This window comes from Physella acuta, unplaced genomic scaffold (assembly GCF_028476545.2).
Source record: "Physella acuta isolate Inbredline_101_S28 unplaced genomic scaffold, ASM2847654v3 ptg000733l, whole genome shotgun sequence".
NCBI lineage: Eukaryota > Metazoa > Mollusca > Gastropoda > Physidae > Physella > Physella acuta.
Window position 1 is genome coordinate 4,128 of NW_026732251.1, and position 26,844 is coordinate 30,971.

Genomic DNA, 26,844 nt, shown 5'->3' on the forward strand with positions numbered 1-26,844 from the left:
TCCAGCCACACCCACCCAGTTTATTTATTTTGGCGATGGAAGGGAGACAATCCTGTGTTTACCAACATGCCATGTTAGCAACAGGAGTTGACGTAAAAAAAATCTGGCTACACTTTCCCTGCCAACCAGGTAGATACTAAATATAAAACTATTCCAGCCAACCCTCCCAGTTTTCAATGTTCGTTTATTTTATCAGTAGGAGTACATTTATATCAAACATCAAAATATCGAGCTGTATTCCAGCCACACCCACCCAGTTTTTTAAAAATTTCCCTTTATTTCATCAGTAGGACTACATTAATATCCAAAATTTAAAAAAAGGGTTATATTCAGAGTTTCTTCCAGGCATCTCTTCGGGGCCGAAATTTTTTTACCGCCCCCCCCCCCCCCCCCCGAACGAAATGAAATTTATATAATTTATATAGAAAATATATACTTTTAACAGTGTCCGCCCCCCCCCCCCCCGGAGAAAAAAGTCTGGAAGAAACACTGGTTATATTTCAATTTTTCATCCCCCCCCCCCCCACCACCAGAATGTATTGTTATAGTTCATTTTCAGTTATCAAGCCTACAATATTTTCTTTCTCTAATTACGTGGATAATTTAGCATCTTGAAAATTTAGGATGTGGATAATTTAGCATCTTGAGAATTTAGGATACAACACAGTACAGGAATATAAAATAAATACCAAACAAAATACTAGGATTTTAAAAAATTAGAATTATTTATTAGTATACTTTTATAAGCCTAAAATGAACTAAAACAGTTATCAGGAACATTATATAGAGCATGAAATGTCGAACCAATTATTTAGCATTGACGGAGAATATCATCGCATGCCACATGATATAAAATAAAACAGCTACCATTAGACAAGTAGGACATGAGATAAAAATTTATCTGGATAAAAAAAAGCACTCACACCTTCTGTGCCAACTTTTAAACACATAAGGGGATGTACTCAGCCTTATATCAAGTACCATTTGCTTCAACATCACACTATGTCACCTGGTCATGTTTTTTAAAACAAGTAAAAAAAAATATAAAAAGTATAAGAGAATTTACATTAAAAAATATGGTTGAATAACAAATACATAAAGCATGCGAGCAGTAACATATGTAATGATAATAATTATAATAACATACAACAGAAGGATTTTACAAGGGAGATCACTCACAATTCTTACTCACATTTCAACCCACTGAACACATTATAACAACTAGTAACACTAGTTTGATTAGGAAAGACAACAAATGTGTAAAGCCTATCATTAACCAGCCAACTAGAAAGTCATAACAATCAGATCTTAGAGACATTAGAAAATTGAGCAGTGGTACTATTAGCTGAAAATGCTGTGCTAAAGTTTTCAGCAGATTTTTAAATTTTTTGTTGAAGCTGAGTTAGAAAGCCCAGTGAGATGATGTAATGTTTTAACAAAGCCATGGATGTTGATCAGTAAATTAGAAATTTAGAATTTAGTGATTTAAAAAAAAAATTGTGACAGATGACTCTTTTAATAGATGGCTTCAAACTTTAATGAAAAAGTGTTTGTGTGTGGGTCGTCAGGCACACAGAGAAACACTTTTCTTGAGCTTGATTTACAAAGGTAAATTCCATCAGTTAAAAACACTCATCAGATCACCTACTATTTGACTATTTAACTTGAACTCATTCATGTCATTTAAGAGATTTCTTTAAAAAAAAATGTAATACAGAATTAAACAGATTCTGTAGCAGTAATTAGGAACCGGAAATAAAATAATACTCTTTAAAAAGATAACTGATAAAAAGATATACATTTTTAAAATCCTGTATAGAGATTTAACTGACCACCTAAAAATGGAAACATTTTCCTGTGCCAATGTGTGTACAGCCAAAATCTTTCAAGGGTTTTTCAGGTGGGAAGTTTGTTTTTAAAGTTTGCTTTTATCAACAGTTCAACAATTATGTTCTATTCAAAGAGAAAAAAAACAGAATATCTTAACAAATTCTGAAAAAATATCAGTTAAAAAACTTTTTATACAAAAGCTGCAATAAAATGAGTGTTTTATACCTTTCTGCTAATACCTTTTCGTATTCAAGAGGGTCCTGAACTCACTCAACTAAGATCAATTGCTGTAAAGAATACAATTTTAAGCTAAATTCACCAAGACTGATCTCGAACAACTATGTTTAAAAACTGTAAAAAAAAAAAAACTCAGATTAATTAAAATTTTCAGAAAAATGTAAAAAAAAATATATAATTATTAACAGTACTGTAAACTATAGAATCTAATACCACAGATTTATAGAGAGACAATATCAACAACATGACGACTGATGTATTAAGGCACAAGAGACAACCACTGCATAGTATTTATAACACCCATTGCACATAATGTGGTTTATATCGTCTATAAACATTTACCCCAGTTTACAACAAATTATACAGTAACTTTCATTCAGCCGGTACACAATCAGATCAAGCTTATAAACAAGAGATAAAATTATTCCTCTTGCTTAGCTTTAAAAATGTAACAAAGCAAGCTTGTTTTTCACAATTGTGATTAGTTTAAAAAATAGAGATGTCGAGCTATAAACAACCTGAGAAGTCATCAATATAGTTATTAAAAGTAAGTAGCAGTAATATTTTACAAATTGAAACTGTAAAAAAAAAAACCACAAAAAAGACAACACCTAAAATTGTTTACAGATGTAGTAAAAACAATTTTTTTTTTAAATAGAAAAAGTTAATATCAATGATTATCAACAAAGTTAATAAGTTAGTAGTCAATTATTCATTGACATATAATGATCTTATTTTGATCTACTGAGATATCAAAATCAATGATCACCTACACTTTCATTACAATATCAATTGCTTTTGTTTTTAGTAAAGGGTTTAATTTAGATAAATATGAGTTAATCATTAATTCTTTAAACCAACATTTTTTGAAAAACTTGAAATAGTTTTATATTAGAAGTTAAATGATTAATTAAACAAATTAATCAGTTAATCTTTTTAAAAAATTACTTAAGCTTCACACATTTTTCAACTTAAAAATTAGCAGAGTAAGTACATGTAGGCTACATGAAAATATCACTACTTTTTGACACATACTAAAAACAAATAGGCTTGTGTCATACAACTAAACAAGAATGATTTGAATCTTCCAAACTTATCTACAGAATGTGATCTATTTTTAAAAATTATCTGTATGCAACATAAACTTTTGCAGCTTGGTAAAATAGTATAAGAAGTACTCACACACCATAAAAATGTTATGTATTAATTACAGTGGCAGTTAAACCTTTTGATTATAAAAATAATTAATCCTTTAGTAGATTTAGCAAAGATTTTTAAAAATTGCATAATCAATGCATAAGTTTAGAAATACTTACTTGCATAAACATATACCCTTATTTTAAACTGTGTTGACAATTGTATAATTTACGTTTTTTATGATCTGGACAATAATTCATTTTTATGTCTTAATATTGTAACATCATAAAACCAATTTTTGCATTTTAATTACAAACCTAACAACTGTTATCATCACTAAAAAAATGTGAATTTAAAAATTTGACAATAACAAACTTAGTAAGTTGCCAAAATTCAAACCTATGTTAAAAAATTTGAATTATGTAACTGGAGGTACTGAAAGGTAAGCTTTTAATTTTAAATAAACATTGACAATTTCTATGATTTCAAAACACTAAACTATGTACACATTTACATATTTTTGCCTTGTTTGCCCAAGGAAATTTAATGAGACTTCTTTAGCTTCTTTGGAAAAAAAAGAAAGCTAATGCAATAAAACTGAATTATAAAAATTCAATGTACAATAATTGAATTCTACCCAACAAATATTCTAACTTATAATTTATGTTACAGATCACATACTGAGAAGACAACAACTTAAAAAAAATTCTCATGAAAGCTCCATGTCACTAACAGTAAATTTTTTCTGAAAAAAGATTAGCAGTAATTTAAAGAAATGCTAAAAAGCCATCACATATTACACTGCAGTAAGAAATAAAACAGAGCAGGGATGAGAAAGATGGGGTCCCAACACAACAAGATGGAAAACACAGTGGTAAATCATACTTGGTACAACAGTTGAACTACCGGCAGAAAGCTTACTTTAAGTAAGTTAAAAAATCACATCTCTTTAGAGATAACTAACAGCAACACTTAAGACTCAGAGATAATAAATTTATGTTCTTAACACAAGCATTAGGTAAAGTTTTAAAAATCACATCTCTTTAGAGATAACTAACAGCAACACTTAAAACTCAGATATTTATGCTCTTAACATAACATTAAAATGTATTTTTTAAAAATCTAAAATAAAACCCAGCTATTCTCAGATACACTGAAGCAACTTATAATCTTACATTTTTTAAAAACATTAATTAAAACAGCATAACAAAAAATGCATGTGAGCGAAAGCTTAAGCCTAGCAAAGATAAAACTGCTTCCAAGTTATGAAAAAAGAAATAGTCCCCATATACAAACATTAGTATATTTAGTCTATTTAATAAATACATATCTTAAAGTGAAGAAATATTAATTTTAAAAATTAATAATATAGAAAAACTATTTTTATTTAATCCGTAAATCTACTAAAATTTGGTTAATTATTTTTGGCCATTTCTTTAGTATAACATTAACTAACAGTTTTGGCATCAAACAAATAACATTCTTTATAATGTTTATGGTAATCTAATTATCTATTTATTTTAAGTGAATTTTGTAAAAAAGATGTGTAAAATTAGCTGTAACAGTAAATAAAACATTGATTGTACTTGAAATCAACAAACTATTTAAATGCAGCATGCAAATTTAACATTGTATAGTTAAACAGTTTTTAAAAGTAATTAACATAATTGTCATGAACAAAGTTGAAATAAATAGTATATTTCAAAATACAGTATTTACAAATATTATTGTATTATTTCAAATATTCTTGTTAAGACAGCATCTATAGAATTATTAATAGCATCTGACATGCAAAGGTTTTTAGAAAAGTAATATGTTTGTGATTATAGCTTATTGAAGATAAATACTTTTAAATTTTAACAGTTAAAATTCATTTTGAGTATTGAAAAAGCAACTGAATATATTAAAAAATAAAAATTGTTTTGTCTCGTTTAAGAGTTAAATTTTTTTAAAGTTCCATGTTATAATAGAACTGAAAACAAAGGTCTTCCATTTCTGGCTTGTTGTGGTTGCTGAGCCCCTTGGTGAAGCTGTTGTTGCTGTTGTTGTTGAAGCTGTTGTTGCTGCTGTGATTCTATATTCTGCTGTAGTTGATGCTGCTGCTGTCTCCTCTGGTGCAGCTGAACCCCCAGCCTCGGCTGCTGGGGCTGCAAAGGATAATGCTGCACAAGATGGTTTTGTCGCAGGGCCAGCGACTGAGACATTTGCTGGTTAACAAGATAAGATCTTAGAGACAGAGGATGAGCAGAGTCGGAATTTTCACTTCTGCTCTGCCCGTCAAGCGAAGGTGCGAGCGCCGATATCCCATGACTGATACCACTGCGACCGACAGATAATGGCATACTCGAGGGTCTCCCACTTCGTGAAGATGCTTCTACTGCTCTTCTAGACAAATGAGAGTTCTGTATTTCTTCTCGTCGTGTTTGCAGCAAAGACTGGTTGCCTCCCATTCTGTGAGAATGCCAGCGAGACGAGAGATTGCTGGTGGCCTGTGTGCTAGCTTCTCTCACAGAAGATGTCAAGTTGTTGCTGTTATTAACTTTTGAGTTGGGTGTTGTATCTGTAGGATTGCTTGCAGCAGAAGGTTTTGATTGAGGTGCAGCTGCTTCAGCATCCTCAGGAGAGTTTGATGCTGAAGCTTCTGTTGTAGAAGATAGTGAGTTTAAAATGGATAACGGGTAAACTCTCGGAGACAATTTGGAAGACGTGCTTTCTTGAGAAGACAATTTTGAAATGTTTGTCTTTGATTCGGCAAATGGGATTGTTTTGGGAGGTAATACTTTTTCATGCTCGTTTGAAACACTTTCAGAGTGATTATAAGATAAAGGCAGTGGTATATTTTTCCAAGAAAGATTTAAACTATCTCTGGTTTTATGTGTGGTCTCCTTGGGTCTTGTTGATTTTGGTACAGCTCCTTGTTCTAGATAATTGATGGGATGACCAGAGCAAGTCTGAAGTTCATTACTGTACGCTGGAGGAGAACAGCCACCTGGCTTGTGCTTCGACGTCAAGTTATTACTGGAAGCTAATTTTTCATTGGACTGCTGCGGTGATCTACTTTGGTGGGAAGGTGAACAAATGCTATGGGAAGCCAGGCCAGAGGCAACAGCACCTACGGGTCTAAAAGCTGAAAGGGTGGACCCGAAGTTGGTTTGCGGAGAATGTGGGGAAGTATTTTGGGTGGGAGAAGATCGGGAAATAATCTGAACAGATACTTTACGAGATGGACCTGAGATATTATTGCTGGTTTTCTTGCCGTTTTGTTGCAGAGATGAAACTGGACTTGAAGTTGCCAAATTTGATGGTGATGACTTGGACAAAAAATTCATACCTGTTTCATTCTGTGACTGCCCTAAGCATTTTACATTTTCATAACAGGGTCCATTTTCATAAAAATTTTCATTGACAACATGGTGCTCTTCCCCTTCAGCTCCCTGAACTGACTCAGGGCTTTCTCCTGTTATAGCACAAACCTCAGGTGATACAGAGAGCAAGTGTTCATAATCTCCTAACTCATCTATAGACTGTGTATTAACATAACTGAGAACAGGTCTGTTTGATCTATTTGAATCTTTTCTAACTATCATAGCACCTGCACCTCTGCTTGTGTTAAAATCAGAGCTTCTCTGGGATGACCCGTGCTGGGAACGATTTTGACTACTAGAAGTTTGCGATGAACTAGGCAGCTGAGACTGCACGATTAAAGGCTGTTGATTATCACTTCGACTGACCCTTATTTCAACCATCGGCACACTCTCAGCACCTTCATCGCCAAAATCACCAGCATTATAGCTATGAGCATCAGTACTGGATGAGTTCTCTGTATCAGACTCATCACCACTATCAGAGCCATTTGCCCCTTCCAGCTGATCCCTTGACTCCACCACCTCATATGGAGGCAACTCTTCTTCATCAAACTCAGTGGGAAGACGTACCTTTGGAGATTCAGATGTTGCAACTCTGGACGTCTGCACCAGCAGTAAAGAATGTGTACAGGCCCTGTTGTTACTACCAGACCCCTGTCGCAGTGGGATAATGTTGAGCCTGTCAACCTCTTTGTTATCAGGTCTAACTTCTCTTGCTTGACTGGAGTTTCTGTTACTTGTTATTCTTCTGTCTGGGTAGAACTTCACTCCACCAACAGACAGTATATTATTATTATTATTACTACTTAATTCATGACTGTATCTATGCCTGCGATTATTTGAATGGAGTTGATCTGAAGCAGTGCGACGATGGGATCTACGATATTCTATCTGAACGCGATTTACATCTGCATTATCTGAATGTCTTCTAGATACAGCTTCATTTTGAAGTAGTGAGCGGCTGGTGCCTGATCTCAAACTACTAGTGTTTGGCGCACCACCGCGGAGTGAGTTACTTGTTCTGAATGAACCTTCAGACATATTCCTATGGTGGCGCCTGTGCTTAGGCTTATCATGGTGCTCAAAGAATATATATTTGCAACACACAATTAGGGCCAATACATTACCAGATAAACAGAATACTGAAATCACCAACAGTGAAGCATGAACTAGGTTTGAAGTTCTTTTGTTATATTCTGAAGGATCAATACGGCCATAAAATCCACTACTAAGTGTCAAACCACCAGCTGACAGTATAAGCATCGTTAGAGAGGTAAAAGTACCAATTAACGAGCAGGTGCAGAAAGTTTTGACACTGGCCAGTGATTTGAGCCTTGATACAAACACCGCTGTCAATCCAGATGCCAATATTGTTGCTCCGCCCCACATGCCAGTTCCCACATAATGTCCCCATGATTGGGTAACAAAAGCTATGATGGAAATGATCATGCTGGCTAGACCCAGAAAGAAGAGAATTATTCCCAGAACAAAAACTCTTGTAAAGGGAAAGTTGGTGTGCATTTTCCAGTGTAGAGACATTTTTGAAACGAAAACTTTAATTGGAACCACTTCACATCTTTGTAGAATTATTGTGATCACATATTTCCAACAGGTCAGAAGCAGCAAAATCGATGGCTAAGTAAGCAACCCCATTGCATCAGTTGTGAGCATCTTTCTTCTTGTACTTTTTTGGCCTAAATTAAAAAAAGAATTGTGTTAGACCTTTTAGTTAACAGGGATGAGGTTAAGAGACATGAGAAATCAACCAAGAAAAAGAGATTTAAATAATTTTGGAAGGCAAAATGAAAATGACTAGATAATCCTATTTTAGAAATAGTTTTAATAGACGGTCTATTCAGAAGTCTAATGTTTATAGCCAATAATATGAGCGACATTTTAAAATGCTTGAGTGAAAAAGATCTAGTCGCATATGTACTTACTACAATGTCCACAATGAAAAGTGGTGTTTATTTAAAATACTGGCAGGACGATAAGACATGGTATAAAAGTTTATTTCTGTCTTAGTAATTCATTAAGCCTACTAAAAGATATTCAGCACAACTGACTAAATATACCCTGACTAATTCAAAGCTCATTTAATGGATAGTGGTTCAAAAGCAATTCCATTAGGGCAATAATACAATAGAATCTCATTTTGTTTGTTTTATTCACTACCATTCAGGTTTTCCAAACAGTATCAGGAACTTAATTACTTAATCAGGAACAAAATTAGCCAATTTTTTTAAAAATACCTTTTTTTAATGTTATATCATTTAATGTAGGAAGCACACAAACCACAGATTACACATTTTACAGGCCTATCCCAGATATTATTTACCCTTTTAGTCAAAGGCATGGTGTTAAACTAGATCAAGCAAAGTACATTAAAAATTATTCTCCTCATAAAAATAGAATAAAAAGTTGTAGATTGTTAACTTGGTCACCACCCTCCACCCAATACAGTGACACCAATTTTGAGTATGAAGATGTTTGTTTCCAGTTTAAATATTGTTACCTGCTTACTCTTTTGAGTATCAGCATAAGGGTTCATTTATAATTATTAATCTGACATCTAGAGGGGTTCTGACCTTCCTAGCTTTATGACCAATGCACAAGTATGGTTTATTAAAATGCACAATCTCACTGAGCTCATTGTATTTGCCCAGTACTGGCTTATTTTATTATAATGTACAGACTAATAAGAGATCAATTTCTTCCTTTTGCAACTGAGAAATTTAATTCAAGAGGATGCTTTTATTTTAGCCTGACTAGATATACAGCCATGCAAATTTACAGTTTCAAATAAATAATAATATGCTAGGCAAAACACTCACATGTGTTTTAAGATCCTATGTCACAGGGAGTGACCAGAATCTTATCAATACAGACCATGTTAAGTTTTTCCACTTATTATTATTCCCATTTTTTAAAAATAAAATCAAAATCCTCAGTAGCCTTGGTTTAATTAGCTAATTATTTGTGTTATTGGTCTAGTCGTGGGAATAGCATGGTCAGGCTAGAGAGTGTATGAGACAAAGTCATTAGTTTCGGACCTTGAGCATATGAAGCTAGTTTGCTGGGGTTAGCAACCCATTAGGACACAAATCTCCAAATATATAAAAACTACAGCTTTGCAGATTGCTCTTGGATGGATAAAGGCTATGGAAGCAAACCCAGAAAAAAAGTAGCTTTGAAGTCATATCTGTGGTGCTTAATGTTAACACGTATAATTACGCTTGGAGGAAATCCTTTCCAACATTACAATTACGAATGAAGACGAAGGAAGGTCTAGTCCTATTAAAATTTAAAAATTGTCAACAACAATAATGATTGGGTCCCTCACAATTAATTAGGCTATGGCAATTAGACTATTAGGCTCAGTGTAAGTAAGAATGTGATAAAATATTATATTACTAAGAGAAATATCTGACTATAGGCCTACAAGTAAGGGATGGTGTGGCTTAGTGGTAGAGCGTTAGACTGCTAACCCAAAAGTTCAAATCTGGGCTCTAGTCAGTATAACTCCCCTAAGTCCACCCAGCTCTGGTGGGTATCTAACTCACATTAGGGAAAGTAAAGGCAGCTGGGCAGAGTGCTGACCACACCACCCCTTCATATGCCAAGGTCCCTGAAACATATAACTCTACTTCTGCCCCATGTGTCTTTGGCATGAATAGGAAAAGATGTACTTAATACCTGAAACAAACTTAAGTCACAAATATATGTGGATGATTAAAAATACTGATGTCTGATAAGACTCCTCTGAAAATAGATGTGTTATGTTGCTATCATGTATTAATGGTAACAAATACCATTAAATTGAATAGGCCCCTATAGTTTGTTTTATGTCCGACTCAACTTCAATTTACAGTTATCAATTTATGAGTGTAAAATCAGCCAAAGCTAGTACATGAGAGAAAGTTGACTATTACATTTTTAAAATTATTCGACAATTTTACAGTTTTTTTTTTAAAGTTACTAAAATGTTTCAAATCATGCTCTCAAACACGGGTGTGGGGAAATTGCGAGACGCGAAAAGCGAAATGGCGAGGCGGGAAAATGCGAGAAGGTAATGCGAGACATACCTGCGGAATTAAGGGTAAATAGCGAGACACTTTTTGCGAAAAAAGTTTTTTCCTTTTTTTTTTCCATCTTTATTTATTTTAATTATAGATAGATAGATCTAGATATAGATCTATCTATTTAAAAATCCTAACATCGTTGCTGTGCTACTGTCATCGCCCGCCCTTGTTAGCGAGAGGAAAATCCCGTCTCAGTCGGCATTAATTTAAAAATCTAGCCCGCTCATGTTTATACAAACGTGAGCTGTGTCATTGTGAATTGGTATAATCTTGTCAGCAGGAGAGATATTTTGCAACATCTATTTATGGATTTTTGTACTTGCAAAAAGTGTAAAAGTATAAACAATTCTAAAAAGTGCAATTTATTTTTTTATTAAGTAATTTTAATTACAAACAAAATTTACAAACAAAATCTTCTGAAACAGTCCTCAAACACACCTCGTGACACCATCTTTCACACATAGTACACCCAACCCAGTTCATTAGACTCCCATTTATACATTTTTCTTTTGCTACTTCTTCCAATCCACATTCACAACATTTCACATTCTCATCACAGTTGACCTCCTCGTTCATCCCACAAACAACACTGGCACCCATGTTCTCATCATCATCATCCGCACGCTCAACATCTGTTTTCCGTTTTTTTATAATTTGTATTTTTTATCATTTCTGTAATTTTGGCAATGTCTTGCTCATTGTTGTCACCAGCAGTTGAGTTTTTTTAAAACATCGATATTTTCACAAAATCTTGTCTAATTTCGGTCAAAATAGAGTATTTTAATCAATTCCTGTTACAATGTATTAAAACAGTTTTCTAAAACGCGAAAAAACGTCTAAAATTCTTTTTCTAACATTGCTTTTTTATAGTGTGACTTCACATCTAACCCCCCCCTCCTCCCCCTCATCACACATCATCATAAAATTACAGACCCCCCCCCCCCCCTTTACGAGTGTGACGTCATTTATGGAAGACCCCCAAATAACACCACCACCAAAACCAAAAAAATTCAGATAAGTTCAACTTGGTTTTAAAAATATTTGAAGTAGGCCCATAGCTTACGATATAGCACGAGCAACTGATAATATCGGTGACGTCACTTTATTTTGTTGTATCCAAATGATGTAGGCATTACCTTGTTCTTAGATTTATATGGTAAAAAAAGCTAGAAAAAAATCGTAGGCGGCGGCTATAATACAAAATTTCTAGGCAACAATAGAAAATATGTTTGCGGCGGCAGCGGATCCGGGCACTGCGATCTTCAAAGAAGGTAAATCAGGCGGCCTCGGCGTTCCACACAAAAGACAGAAGTTGATCTATCGTCGGCGGTATTTCCGTCGGTTTCGAACAAGGTGGTATTCTAAGTCGACCCAAAAGATGGGGGGAGTTGACAAATCATCAGTACGTCTAGCGACGGAAAAATCGGAAGTTTTAACAATGTAAACGAAACGTCTTTGAAGTCTGGACCAAATACCACTGAAAATCGGGTGCGGTAAATTTTTCGCAGAAATCTTCGCATTTCAACACCACCCAGCGTAAGTATCGGCTTGTGGTAAAATGCGAGACAAAAAGCCACGTGACCGACCGTTTTCGCGCCCTTCTCGCATTTTCCCGCCCTTCTCGCATTTTCCCCGCCTCGCCATTTCGCTTTTCGCGTCTCGCAATTTCCCCACACCCCTCAAACACAGCTGAAAGTTAATTTCTGGCTTTATTGATAGATCTAAGCCTTGTATTCAATTGCCTGTATTTATATTATATTAGGCCTATATATTATTAATAATAGACGTCAATGACGGTGTTTTAGTCATTATTCAAATATCTATTAATTATAATTTGACACAAATATATCACAATATAAATATAAGCCTACTTGTAGTAATTAACATTTAAAACCTTAGGCCTATTTAATAGGTACAATTTATTAATTAGCCAACTTGTCCTTTCACAATTCATATAGCTTCGCAGATTTTTAATTTCAGGATAAAATAATTTCATAGGCCTAAATTCTAAATTTAAATTAAATAAATTTAAATATTAATTATTAATAGAATAGTAGATCTAGATTTAGTAGTCAACTGTAGTCCTAAGGCCTAAAAATAGAATTTAAATACAAACTAATTAGGCCTATTTTCTAAATAATAGAATAAAAAGTTATCTTAATAATAATAAGGCCGATGCTAGCCGGAAAAAGATACGCATGCGCAATGGAGAGAAACTACGACTTGCCTTCGCTGTGATGTTCTCGATGGTACTGCGCATACATGTGTTTACAACCGCAGAACCCTAGACCTAACCTCCACCCTAACCCTATCCCTAATCCTATCCTGACCCTGGCCATGGGTCACTGCGCATAACTATCTTTTGCCGACTAGATCTAGGCTAGGTGGAAACGTTGGGACCAAAAATCTTTTTCCGAGTAGTCACTTCATAATAATAAACAATATAGATCATCGTATGGTAAAACTCCATTTTAGCGTATTTTATTCTCCGTTGCTTGTTTACCTCCAGTTGAGCGTATTTTATTATAATAACCGAAACACCAAAACATTAGGAAAACACGATTTATTTATTTGTATTGTATTTTTGTTTTAACAAATGAATAAAAATGAATTTAAAAAAAAAACAAAGAGACTGACTTTGTTTTAGATTTTGATAATTTACTTTTGTCAAAACTTGAGAAAAATCTAAATTTAGAATATTGAATGTGTTATGTTCGTGTATCAGTTAGAATTTTTATGGCAATGGGTGAAGTATGTAAACGTAACTCACAATTGCAAGGTTAAGTTTGTATTGTTACAAGTATCTCCCAGGCATGATACTATAAATAAACATTTATGAACTTACAATGCCCCAAAACTGAGGCCAACACAATTTCAAACAGCTATTGCCCGAGCTATGACGTATGCTGATAGACCCTAATTAAAGTCAATGTGAACTGACGGTGAACCCACGACAGTGTAAGGATTTTTCTCCCGCTGACGATCACACGATATTTAATTGGAACAGTTCTAATGCTTTTTTTACGTTTTTTTTTTTACCTTTTCTAATTAAAAATCACCTTCAGAAAAAAAAATAAGTAGATCTAGTGTTTTCCTAACGTTTTTGTGTGTTTTGGTTGTGTTTATAATAAAATAAAAATACACTCAACTGGAGGTGAAGCAGGGGGGGGGGGGAATAAAAATACGCTAAAATGGAGTTTTACCTCATCATATATCTAGATAGATCTAGTATAGGCCTATTGACTGCTAAGCCTAGTCTAGATTTCCACTCAATATGACTGTGTTTTGTTTGTGATTTGAATTTTCCTTTAAACTTAAGGTTTTTTCTTCTGTGTTGGTTGAGTGTTGTTGACTGCTGCTGTTGAGTGAGAGTGGGGAACTAACTCGACTAGCCTAGTGGATATATTTTTGTTTTGTTGTGTTTAATGACCTTTATAATACATTGTACACTTTTACAAATAACAAAAACATTGATAAGAAATCATTAAATTACTTTTATATCGTCAAACAATCCAATATTGGTGGGATACAACAAGCAATGGAACTTTCTTTCGGTTCCATTGCAGAAGTCGCCATTTTTTTGCACTCACTGACCCTTCAAAATAATCTGGGATCTGATTGGTCATAAAAGTTTTATAGTTTAAAGCTATTTTATTATGGTCCCTAGATCTACTAAAACTGTTTAAATAAAAATATTTTTCAAAACATTTTTTTGTGTTTGCATTCTTTCTCTTACACAAAAAGGCAACGGAATAGCAACCAAGGTAAAATTCACCATATTTTAGGCATGTTATAGGCCTATATATATATATATATATATATATATATATATATATATATATATATATATATATATATATATATATATAATATATATATTATATATAGATCTATATAATATATATATATATATATATATATATATATATATATATATATATATATATATATATATATATATATATAATCTATATACACTTAAATAAACTGCAGCACTATTTTCCCCTAAGAAAACATAGTAAAATGCAGTACAAGAAAAATGTTCTTGAACTAGTTGTGGCAGTTATAATTACTAAGACCAAGGCTTACCTTAGTTTACCTTTCAGAGGAGATAGGGTTTCTTTAAGGCAATTTTCTCACACTTTTTCTTTAAAACTACCCAGGGGGTTGGGGTGAGTGCACTTTGGTTTAATATGAATTACATTCCTTCAGCCTCAAATGTGTTGAAAATAGTGAAATACAAAGTCTTTCATTTTATGATGTTATCATTGACATTCCTGTTGAAAAGGCAAGATAGAACACATTTTGTTTCAATGGATTAAATAAAAAGTTTTTTGTAAGTTATGCCTTTTGATTAAATTTTTTTTTGTTGGGAATTGTGCTGTCACCAAAAGCAGCAACAATGTGAGACTATGTTCCTGTTAGGTGTACATAGGGGAGAGGTTTACCAACCCCCTCCTTCCAACAACCCCTGCCTCCACCACTACTGACTTCCTAAAAAGGTATAAGCACAATTAAATTGTCTCATGGTGCCTCCATTTTCACATGGTTCAACATACAAACAGAGGCGTAGCGACCCTTCCCAGCGCCCAGGGCGAACTTTCAGTTTGGCGCCCCCTCCCCCATATAGGCCCTATATATATATATATATATATATATATATATATATATATATATATATATATATATATATATATATATATTTATTTATTTATTTATTTATATTTATATTTATATATGTGTGTGTGTATGTTTTTGTGTGTGTATGTGTATGTGCGGCAGTCTGGGAAAAAAAATAATTACGCTGTATGATTTTTGTTCCCTAAACTTTACTCGACTTTACTTGGAACAGTCTCTGTTATGATATAGTGCATATTTGGATTATACGTTTGTTAGATTAAGGTCCTACAATTGACATACAATAGCAAATTATTGTTCACATTGGAATACAATATGGGTATTTCGTTGACTGGTTGATTGTATAATGAAATAAGCTAAAGGAAACAAACTGGAATCTAACTGACACAACAGCTCGAAGTCTTGGATTTATTAGATGTGCGCTGCCTTCTCGCACACAGTCAACAACAAATGCAGAATTAATTGTACTGGTTGAAGAAGCAGTAATAACCGGTTTAATGATAATAGCTGATGTCCATGACGTTCAGATTAGAATCAGCAGCGATAAAATGCGTATTAACATTCTAAGTCAATGTGGAATTCAAATGCATTGTCAAAAATATTCAATCAGGATCTATAGCTGAATATGATGTATCTTTTACTGTAAGGCTCGGAGCTAGGTTAAAGACAATCGAAAATGAAAAGGTGGTGGTTAGGGCACACTATGAGAAAGACAAATACTAACATCACTATGCAGGTGCTAGTGTGAAGTCCATGGGGAAAGAGGGAGAGAAAAAGACTAAATAAGTTCTGAAGGAAATCGTTTGAAATAAAGAATGAGGAGGCTGGATTTTTAGGGTTCGAGATTCATAAAAATGAGTTGACGAAGTGTTGTCTTCTCCTATGTTGTTTAGGAAGCCGAAACGAATAAAAAGAAGAAAATCAAAAGATCTTAGAACAGTGGGTTCCATCGAACCCGAGAGGTTCGGTAATTCAGTCTCAGGGCTTCCGCGGAGGTCAAGACACACAGCCGACTCATATGATTCACGAATCACGATCGGATTTTGTCAATTTTTTTTTTTGTAACACAATAGTAAAATACGCTTTAGATCAATGGGTTTCTTTTCTGACTGATATCGGTTATTTATTCCTTAATCTGGTGTGAATTTTTCCGATTTTAGTCTTCGAAAAAACGCCCCCCCCCCTCCTCCCCTCTCTAGGAAAGCTGGAAAGCGTTTTTTTCGGTCTCTGTTTCTTAAGGATATATGTTTTACAGTAACACAATCAAGGTAGAGAACAGTTAAATCAGTATGCAAAGGCTTTCAGCCGTTAAATTTCTTTACTTTGACTGTTTATAATTCAAAACTGCAGCTTAAAATGAGCTGTTAAAAAAATTCTACCCCTTTTGGCGCCCCCCTAGGGTCGGCGCCCGGGGCGGCCGCCCTCCCCGCCCTCCCCTAGCTACGCCTCTGCATACAAACATTTACCTCAAAGTGAAATTAGTGATAAAGATACATGTGTGATGTGAGAAAGTCAGCTGTCCATGAGGGTGAGTGTGTGTTTCAAATCCATTTAACTCCTTGTGCCATACCACTGATACTACAGGCCTGTATATTCCTAACTCAATTTAAGGAATGGCTACAGGACATTACCCCCGGGACATTTCCCCCCCCCCGTATTTACCCCCCGGAGCAATTACCCCCCTGTCAATTACCCCCCCCCCCGGGAATTCCCCCCCCCCCCCCGGGAATTCCCCCCCCCCCCCTCTCAAGTTAAAATCCTAAATCTAACTAGAATTTTATACCTATATACTACTTAAATCTAAACCTTAAGAAAAAGACCAAAACCTAAGCATCCACCTTAGCCTAAAACTTCACACAAAACCAAAACTAGACACAACCCTAACCCTAGCTCTAACCCTAACCTTAACCCTAACCCTAGCCCTAAAACCTAACCCTAACCCTAACTCTAACCCTGTCCGGGGGGGGGGGGGGGGGTAATGTCCTACTGGGCGGGGGGGGGGGGGGGGTAATTGACGGGGGGGGGGGGGTAATTGACAGGGGGGGGTAATTACTCTGGGGGGTAATGTCGGGGGGAAATATCCGGGGGGTAATTGACAGGGGGGAAATGCCCTGTTCCCTTAAGGAACTAACATTGGTTTTAGAACTTTCAAATTTTGAATTGGGGTCCATCAGGGTGAGGGGTTATTGACCCCCCCATACCTGCTACACTGATACTATATATATATATATATATGTGTATATATAACTAATGCTAATACTTTAAGTAATACCAAGCTAATATTTGCACAATTCACACTGGGAAAGCAAGGGAAGTAAAAAAAAAATAAAGGGAAGCTTAAAAGTTTTCAAGCAAAAAAGGAATACCAAATAACCTCTATTATTAGTTTGGCAGGGCTGGAAAGGGTATGGTTACTATCCAAAAAAAAGTTCACAGTTAACACCCTACCCCCCTTTGGGCAGATAAGGCTCATTACCTGTGCATAGCAATCCACCTTGGAGAGGAAGCTCCAAAATTTCTTTTCTGCAGCTCCTGTTAACTGTAGTTTGAACAAAACATTTTACTTAGCATACCTTTGAACCATACCAAATAAAGGCCAAGAGAGGGATGATGATTCATGGGAAACCCATGATCTCTTCATGTTTAGTCCTGGTTCCACTTCTGAAGGTACATCTTTTGTACCCCAAGGAAAAGATGAAGCCATGTTATTGGCTGTTTTATGGGAACACCCCCAGAGTAATTACCCTTTGGTAATTACACCCCCCCCCCCCAGTCATTGGTTAAAGTACAGTTAGGGCTAGGCTTAAACTAATGGCTAGGAATGGGTTTAGTTTTAGGCTGAGATGATAGCTTGGTTTTAGGCTTTTTTTTTAAGGTTAGGATTAAGGTAAGATATAGGTCTAACCCTAAAACAAACCCAAACCAGAGTTAGGGGTTAGAGTTAGGATTTTCAAGCTGGGGGCTGGAGGGCAATTGACATGTGGATAGTGTTGAGGGGTGGAAGTCTGGGTGGTCATTGACAGGGGGGGGGGGGTAACAATCTGTTTTATAAATCAAAAATATTTTGGATAGACTAAAAAGTGGCTATGACAATCATCAGATTATGTCAAATATGAATTCATTTCAGGCATAAGAGGTATTTAGGGTTTTTATTCAAGTTTTTAAAAAATTGCTCAACTGAAATAAGCAGAGTAAGCTTGATATGGGCAGGATGTGTCTGAGTTTAGACAATTTTTCTGAAACACTTATGTATCACAGATTTATTTTTAAAAAAAGTGCTGTAAATCTAGTGCACCATACACTCATAAAATCCAATGGCAAGTAGTTTCAAGTTATATGTTTATTAGAAGTTTATCAACATTTATTCATGTATAAGCATAGTGTTCTGTTTAATGATAAAACTACCAAGAAGAATTGGAGGAGTGTTGATAAGTAAAATATTACAAAAGAAAACAAAATTGAGAAATAGTGTTTTTTTGTGTACTTTCGGTCTTTGCAATCTATATATCCCTACTTTAAAAAAGTCTTTGATAGCTCAACAAAAGAAGTAGATTTATTAGAAGTTAAATGCAAGTGGCTAATCAAATGCCCTAAAAATAAGCACAGTTGCTAGATACCTTAAAATATAATTATATACATAGGTGTATTAACTATGACAGTTTGTTATAACAGAAACATTAAGTTTTGAAGGTTGAAAAAAATATCATATAATTGGCTATTAGGCCTGCAATACTATAATTAATGTGACTATTTAGGCTTTTGTAATTGTAAAAGAAATTGTATAAGTTTTATAAATTTACAATATGTAAAAAGATCAAAACTAAAAACATTCCCTAATAATTATTTTTTGAAAGTTTCAGAAAAATATTCTCCACAATGAAAGCTGAAAAAAAAAAAAAAGGCAGTTGAAAAAAGATGTGTTGTTCTTCTGTGCAGTACTCAATGGATGAAAAGAGGGATTAATATTTATCACGCCAGTTCCACAATAGGATTTCTCACTCTTGGCTTGTTAGGATTGTTTTCCAGTAACCAGTCAGCCAACCATAGCTGTAGACAATTTAAAAATAGCATGTAAATCTTCTTGAATATGTTACAATTTTAAAATAAAATAAAAATATTGTCTATCCATTCACATCAAGACTTGAATATTTTAAATTATTTATTTACCACAGGGTCTTCTGGCTTCTTCTTAGCCAAATCTGTGAGTCCTTTCAGAAGTGTGGGGTTGACTGCTTTGGAGAGATAGTCTTTAGCAGCTTGTCCAGTGGCAACAGGCTCTACAATACCTAGACAAAAACATCAACAAAAACACAAGTGAATAACATTTATATTTCAATAATAAAGCTAAAAAATCAAATCAGAATAATAAGTTATAAAATATTGCACATGCTAGATTCCAGCAAAATTAAAAAAATTCTTACAGTCAGGAAAAAAAAATCTGAGCTCTCTCTGTGCACTACTGAAACAGTCGCTTCCATGTAATGCATTTCTTTGATCATCTGTGCCGTAGATTGCTCGTAAGCTAAAAAAAAAATCAATGGAAGAAAAAAAACTTAAATGATAAAAATTTTAGTAGCTAACCATAAGTATTATTAAACCAGCATTCTGCAACAGATAATGGTACCTAAAGGAATTCTTTAGAAATCAATACAATGAGACTTGAGCAATTATTTTTATGCTGTTGCTTTATTTTTTTTTACACCTACAATAATGACAAGCATATAATGTATTTTTAAAACTGTTTGTGGGTCACACTGGTTGACATGCACCTGAAAAATCTTAGAATGACATATACAATACTACACAACATTAAATGTGTCAAACATTTAATCTTATCTACCAATAAAAAGTATAGACAACCACATAGAAAAAAGTTTAATAAACTTTATAACATAATTAGTCAGACTCAGCATTCCAGGGGTTATACTGAGAAAGTACAAACTGTTTTATATCATATCTTTACTTACCATTCTGGATGTGTTTGCTTGGCTTTAAGAGCATTGGTTGGGCCTATCAGTTCTCTCCAGTATGAAATAGCTTGGTCTCTAGCAATCATTAAAATAATGATGGGGCCACTGCTCATGTATGCTACTAAGCTTGGGAAAAATAGCTTTCCATAATGTTCTGCATAAAAATCACTAGCCTGTTCTGGTGTTAAGTGAACTCTTCTTTTCTGAAACAAATTTAAAAATCATAACAATCAAATAATTGAAAACCACTACCAATATGGTTAACTTTCTTCCTCAGAAGATTTCATATATTTTGTCATATTTTTATTTTCCTAGGAGGCAGGCAGATCAGCTAAATATGCTAGACCCAAAATGCAGGCGCTTATGGATACAAGTATGGTGCAGTATGAACATTATTTACATCTGGTTATGATTAATTTCCTAAGACAGTAAATGAGTTTATCATTTAAATTGTAACCTTTTCCCCAGTGTGTGGCCAGCAGATGTAAAATAATATGTTAACGATGACTATGGCCTATGGAAATATTTGCTGCTGAATGTTGATTTTAACAAGCAAGCACTAACTCATAACAATAATTTGCTTGATTAGTTGATCCATTGATTTATGGTTAATTTTTTTCTGTCACAACTTGTTTTTTAGCAATATATTAACATAAGATTATATGCAAAACAAAGAGATGGTGACTATGATGTATGCTTCTATGGACAATTATACAAAAGCAGAACTTAACATTAAAGAAGGATTTTTTTTAAAACAAGTTAATTAAAAAAGTCTAGTGACATTTGTGCGCAATTTCCTTATGTTATCTAAAAATAGCTCTGACGTATAATGTTGGGGTGCGTTCAAGCTAGAAGAACAATCGGTTTGTAGGTGTTTATGTAATTTTAAAATTTGTGACCGAACGAGAGAATATTTTTGAAAACTTTCTTCGGCAATATTGTTCTAAATTATGACAGGAATCGATTGGTACATGTTTCAAGTCGCTAAGTGGTCTGGTTGCCGAGATATGGGCCAAAAACTGCTTTTTTTCGAGATTTTTTGGCTTTTCTGGGAAATCCATGAAAGAAACCCGGAATTTTTATGGCCTATGTTCATCCTCGTAACTTGCTTAACATAATTGCTTTTGGAACTAGTCATCGATATTGCTTCGTTGAGGAGGAGATACGACTTAAAGCTGCGGACACACATTCATCCATCCATCCATCCATCCATCCAGAAATGACGGGTTAATAAACGCAATTCTCCAGAATGGAAATTGCGCTAAAAAGTAGCATGTACATTTGTTTCCATATATTAAATAAGGGTGATAGACATTGATAGTTTTGATATTATAAATAAGAGTGCAAAATTGTAAATCTTCCACTGAAAGTTTGTCTGGACTTGAGTATGTAGAACTTATTTAAGTCCAGTCCACTCAGCTCTGATGGGTACCTGACTCATATTAGGGAAGGTAAAGGTGGCTGGACATAATGCTAACCACACTATCCCTTCAAATGCATGCAGGGGTAACAGAAATAGGTGAACTCTACTTCACTTGCCCCATGGGCCGTAGGTTCAAGAAGGAAGCTTTACTTTTCTTTTACTCGGGAAATTTTGTCTGATGTAGCTGTAGTCAAAGGCCAATTAAAATGGCATAATTAAGCAATAAATTAAGTATTAATTTTTAACTGTTAGTATTAGTATTATTAAGTATTAATAATCACCACTACTTAAAATTTAATTCCATACACCTAGATCTAATTATTTTTTCTAAGACATTTGAAAAAAAAATGTCTTGCCTGCAAAACAGCAAAACCAGACCTAAGAATTATGTCTTCTATTTCATCAGCTTTGTGAAGTGCATCTGGCTTTATAACTGCAAGTGTCCTTTCCACATAAATATGTGGTTTTTCCATCGTAATTTGTTCATCTGCTCCTCCCGTCATTTTGTTTTAAAAGTTAACGCCGATTTATAAACCCCGTATAATCTTGCAAGCAAGATGATTTTTGAAGATAGTTGACTCAAACCAAAACAAGAATCTGTTGCTAAGTGACGTCAAAATTGAATTTTTCTCTGAAATCCAACTTTTTAATAATCCCGATCGACGGAGTGAATCCAAAGGCTAGGCACTATGCATAGAGAAAGTGCTAACTTCGTTGCTTCAATAAACATTTCCAATATTTACAAACAAAAGCTTAATTTATTTTTGCCTAAGGCCAAATGCTAATAACAGAGTAGACTACACCATTCGTTAACCCTTTATTGCATGAATTATTGGTTTACTTGGTAAAAATTTTTTGACTTCATATTTCTACAGCAAATGGACTAACTTGAGATGTAGGGAGTTTTTTTTTTGAATAGATGATAAATATCACAACAATTTTGGTCGTTGCAATTCTGCAACTATGCGCAACGGTCAAACTTTTTTTCCATAATAAGCAAAAAAAAAATTTATATAGAATTGTTGATAGAAATGTAAATAACTTGTACAAATCATTTGAGAGTAACACTAGTAAAATGTAAGCTTATTTATGATGAAAACAAAAGTAAAAACATGTACACTGAAAGAGAAAAAAACAACTGAAAAATTACATGAAGGTTTATTTAGTAAAAAATTTATTAGCATTCTTTTTTGTTTGCTATACAACAAATAAAAACTTCTGTGCATTCTTGGTGCAGGACAACCTGCAACTAAATGATGAACTAAATGATATTGTCTATGTAAATCTTGAGCCCAACATATTGGGGAACACTCTGTAATAATGTCTGCTCAATATTAGCAACAGCACTTTGTCATCTTGTCCCTTTGTAGCTTTACCTGTATGCACTTCAAAATCTTGGATTATACAAGTTGTTGGACACAACAAAGACTTTGTAGCCCATCTATATGGCTTTCTATGGTTGTAGGTTGGACTGCTTTTGCCTACGATATGTGAATGGGTCGATTTGCTCATGAATACTTAGAATCTCAGACGGCATGGGGTTTGATAAGCACAGAATTCCGAGATTGGTCAACTTCTGCCCTTTGAACATTGTTTGACAGGTGTAGCTTATTCTTAATCCACTCGAATCTATTGATGGTTATGTCTGTGACAGTAACACATAAGGTGACAAGGCACCAAGATCTTTGGTATCTAGAATTTTTTTTACAATGTTTATGTAAAACACAATTTCCAGGACATGTTTTTGTTCATCTTTATCCAGTACTAGTGGATTGTTTATGTCCTGCTGAGGACATAGTTTCACAGGTGTATATTATTCTTTATCCGCTTGAATCTGTTGATGGTCATGATGTATTGACCGTAATACATTTGGTCGCAAGTCTCCAATACACTCTGCATATATGAGTTTTTACAATGTTTATGTAATACACACAATTCCTAGGAAATGTTTTAGCTCATTCTTATCCAGTGCTAATGGATTGTCTGTCCTGCTGAGGACATTGTTTGACAGGTGTAGATTATTCTTATTCCGCTTGAATCTGTTGATGGTCATGACGTATGTGACCGTAACAAACTTGGTGGCAAGGCTCCAATACACTCAGCATTTAGGAATTTTTTACAATGTTTATGTAAAATCTAATTTCCAGGAATAATCTTTATCCAGTGCTAAAGGACTGTTGATGTCATATTAGAGGACAGTACAGGTTGGATTGATACACAACTGTCCGAACACAGATTATCTATAAAGATGTCGTTGAAATAATCCAATGGCCGCCTCTGATGTTTGGCTTCTCTCCTAGGATCAGGAAATGGTGGAACATTTGCTGTATACTGGAACTGATCATTCTGTTGTTGCTAATGAAGACCTTGGTGTAGACAATTGAGAAGGTCCTGAGGAGTTTCATCATTTTTCGCAAATGGGCATACTCTGTAGAAATAAATTTTGAGAACATTATTTGGTTATAAATTATGCAATAATTGTATACAAAACAATAAATGCTTTACTAATCTACAATCAAACCTTTAAAGTATGCAATAATAATATGTTACCTTCAACTACGTCAGACAAATCTTCAGCACCAACATCCGATAGGACCCGGGTACTGTTTACGTTCTCTATTTCATCATTGGACAACTCACTATCTTTTGAGCCAAAAGGAGTAGCTCAGAATAAACTGGTAGAAGACTTTCAAATTAGACTCTTGGATCCATGGTTATGAATATGTGAAAGCCTAAAATAAAAACAAAAGGTTATTCATTAGTGATAGTCTAGCTCTTAACGATAAATATATAAATAAAACTAATAAAACTATTGTTAGGCTATAACTTATTATTATTATGATTATTATAGGCAAAAACTAGATCTAGAAGCTTTAAATAATATGCCACAACACTAAATGTATTTCACATCATAAAATAAACTATTTTGTGTATAGAAATAATTACCAAGTAAACTAAAGTCTAGCTCAGAGCAGAGCCATTTTTATTTATTCCGTTGCATGTAGTTGCATTACTACAACAATACAAAACCTAGGCTCTTACTAATGAAATATTAAAATTTTTATTGTGAATCAACTAAATTAGTACTAATGCATAGTTTTTATTGTAAATATATTTTTTTCAGCTAGTTTATTATAATTTTAACCAGGTTTTAACGTAATTTTATACTTACCATTTAGCAAAAAGCAGAAAAGTGTAGATCGCTTCTAAAAATGTCCGATTTGAAAAAGAAAAATCTTCTTTTCAAAAGAGTTCCGGTATAAAATGTAATAAAAAGTGCTATCCGGAGTAAAATAAGTTGAAAACGAAACAAAATATTAAATAATACAGTACTTGATTACTCCTAAAGTATTGTTGCAAAACTGCAACGCTATGCCATATAGGGTTAATATTCTGGGCTAACGGTTACGTAATTTAAGTAGATTTAGCTAGGGCACGGGATACGGTAACAAAGCAACATTGAACATAGAAAATAGGCCAGAAAAGTTTTTCCCGCGGTGATAAAGTAGGTTAATATGAAAAACTTAAAACTAAGAAGACTAGATCTAGATTAGACTTAGACTAGAAATTGTAAGAGTGACGCTGCTTGTAAAATCTTGAATACGTTGAAAGTTTTAGAAGCCTTATACAAAAATGATTAATTGCTTAGGTCAGATGTGTGCAGTGTTTCTTCCAGACTTATATAAATTCCATCTCTTTCACCCCCCCCCCCGAAGAATTGCCTGGAAGAAAATCTGGATGTGTGAACTTATCTGAATTGATAGAATATTAAACGCAGTGTTCTATAAATGAATATATATTAACCCAAACCCGTTCAGTTTGTGCTGAAATATTAAGTTAATATATAATCCTAATTTATAAAAGCCCAATGTGCGCACATCTCTCTCTCTCTCTCTCTCTTTCTCTGTCCGCAAAAAATTTTCGCCGGACATCACGTCAGAAACGGCAGCGATATATCGAGAATTTTTTACGGACTTTTGTTGAAAATAATATGTTAGATGTTTTAAATGTATAACCACAATTTTACTTAAAGAAGAAAAATAAAAATTTAAGGCGTATTCGAATGTAGAGAAACAGTATTATTTATGCAACCGGAAAAGCATTAATATATGTGAAAAAGAACGCATAAAACTGTGACGTCACTATTGCTTATACATTAACTAATGACGTCATCTGCCGTGTTAAGAATGAAAAGAAATGAACTATTTCATTCAAATTTGATTTAGATCTACGTACACTATGAAATGTATACAATACAATTTTTCCGGCCTAAACTCATAAAATTTATTTTATGTATTTGGATTCTAGATCTAGAGATTCTAGATCTAGACTAAATCTAAATCTAAATCTACGCAATAACTAGATCTAGACGTAGACGCTAAGATCTAGATTTAGACTCTAACTTCTCTAAAATCAATTCCAAAAATAAATGTCTATATTAGGACTAAACTATTTCAAGACTTATTTATTTTATACAAAATCTTTGTTTGGAACTGGCTAATTTGGGATAAAAAATTAATTTGAAAGAATAGGCATATTCGCGTAAGTTAAGATTTTAAAATACGTGTTTCATTCTCCGTATTTTATAAGGTGCCTAAATAGCGGAGATGTTAGTGTACATTAAACCACGCAGGTGGTGCGGGTTCGAGACACAGCAAGTCAACTTGGTTAATGTATTCTTTTTTATTATGCTCGGGCTAAATTTAAAAAAAAAATTCTTTTAGGAATCTAGATCTAGATTGTCGGGTGTCCGATAGGGCACTTCCCGGCGCCGCAGGCGCTTCAAATTTGGCATGATCTTGCCTTGGTGCGACAGAACACGGGGGCCGGTTGGCCGAAAAGTCTACGATGTGGGGGTCAAAACTGACCTCGACTGACCGGTACCTTATATGAGCTATAAATCGAAAAAAAATGTCCACGGAGGAACCTCTTCATAACTCTTGAGGTCGTAGACCGACCTTCGGGCGAATTAATTAAGCATTCAAATTCTCAATGTTTTCGAAAGCCTAAGCGAAGCTGGGCAGCATGCCTAGTAATATATATTGATCTAGATTTAGATCTACTTGTGTTCTATGTATTTTAGGCCTATGGTCTACGTAGTCCCTTTACTTTATTGCTATCTAGATCTAGAATCTAAGTTAGCTGCAGCACAGAGGCATAGC

General features: G+C 34.3%; 2 protein-coding genes and 1 long non-coding RNA gene across 3 annotated transcripts; all 3 read right to left on the reverse strand.

Moving 5' to 3' along the window:
* Positions 1-5,002: 5,002 nt before the first annotated feature.
* LOC131950084 (ras guanine nucleotide exchange factor B) lies at positions 5,003-14,226 on the reverse strand. Its single transcript, XM_059312125.1, has 2 exons — positions 14,145-14,226; positions 5,003-8,263 (listed from the first exon to the last, which is right to left on the reverse strand). Exon 2 carries the CDS (start codon positions 8,106-8,108, stop codon positions 5,166-5,168), a length of 2,943 nt encoding a protein of 980 aa, XP_059168108.1. The 5' UTR covers positions 8,109-8,263; positions 14,145-14,226; the 3' UTR covers positions 5,003-5,165.
* A 4,343-nt stretch (positions 14,227-18,569) lies between these two features.
* On the reverse strand, positions 18,570-22,289 carry LOC131950072 (nucleoside diphosphate kinase homolog 5-like). The gene is made up of 5 exons (XM_059312109.1): positions 22,039-22,289; positions 20,257-20,462; positions 19,711-19,811; positions 19,457-19,575; positions 18,570-19,336 (listed from the first exon to the last, which is right to left on the reverse strand). Exons 1-5 carry the CDS (start codon positions 22,183-22,185, stop codon positions 19,259-19,261), a joined length of 651 nt encoding a protein of 216 aa, XP_059168092.1. The 5' UTR covers positions 22,186-22,289; the 3' UTR covers positions 18,570-19,258.
* Positions 22,290-23,881: 1,592 nt separating this feature from the next.
* Positions 23,882-25,066, reverse strand: LOC131950074 (uncharacterized). Its single transcript, XR_009388278.1, has 3 exons — positions 24,855-25,066; positions 24,233-24,414; positions 23,882-24,110 (listed from the first exon to the last, which is right to left on the reverse strand). It is a non-coding gene; the product is annotated as an uncharacterized LOC131950074 (long non-coding RNA).
* Positions 25,067-26,844: the final 1,778 nt, after the last annotated feature.

What these genes read in the sequence shown, in the direction of transcription:
- LOC131950084 (XM_059312125.1), bottom strand. Translation starts at nt 8,108, where the DNA reads ATGTCTCTACACTGGAAAATGCACACCAACTTTCCCTTTACAAGAGTT.
- LOC131950072 (XM_059312109.1), bottom strand. Translation starts at nt 22,185, where the DNA reads ATGACGGGAGGAGCAGATGAACAAATTACGATGGAAAAACCACATATT. An exon ending in AAGCAAACACATCCAGAATG is followed by an intron (nt 19,812 to 20,256) that starts GTAAGTAAAGAT and finishes TTTTTTTTTTAG; the next exon opens with CTTACGAGCAATCTACGGCA. An exon ending in CAGATTTTTTTTTCCTGACT is followed by an intron (nt 19,576 to 19,710) that starts GTAAGAATTTTT and finishes GTTTTTGTCTAG; the next exon opens with GTATTGTAGAGCCTGTTGCC.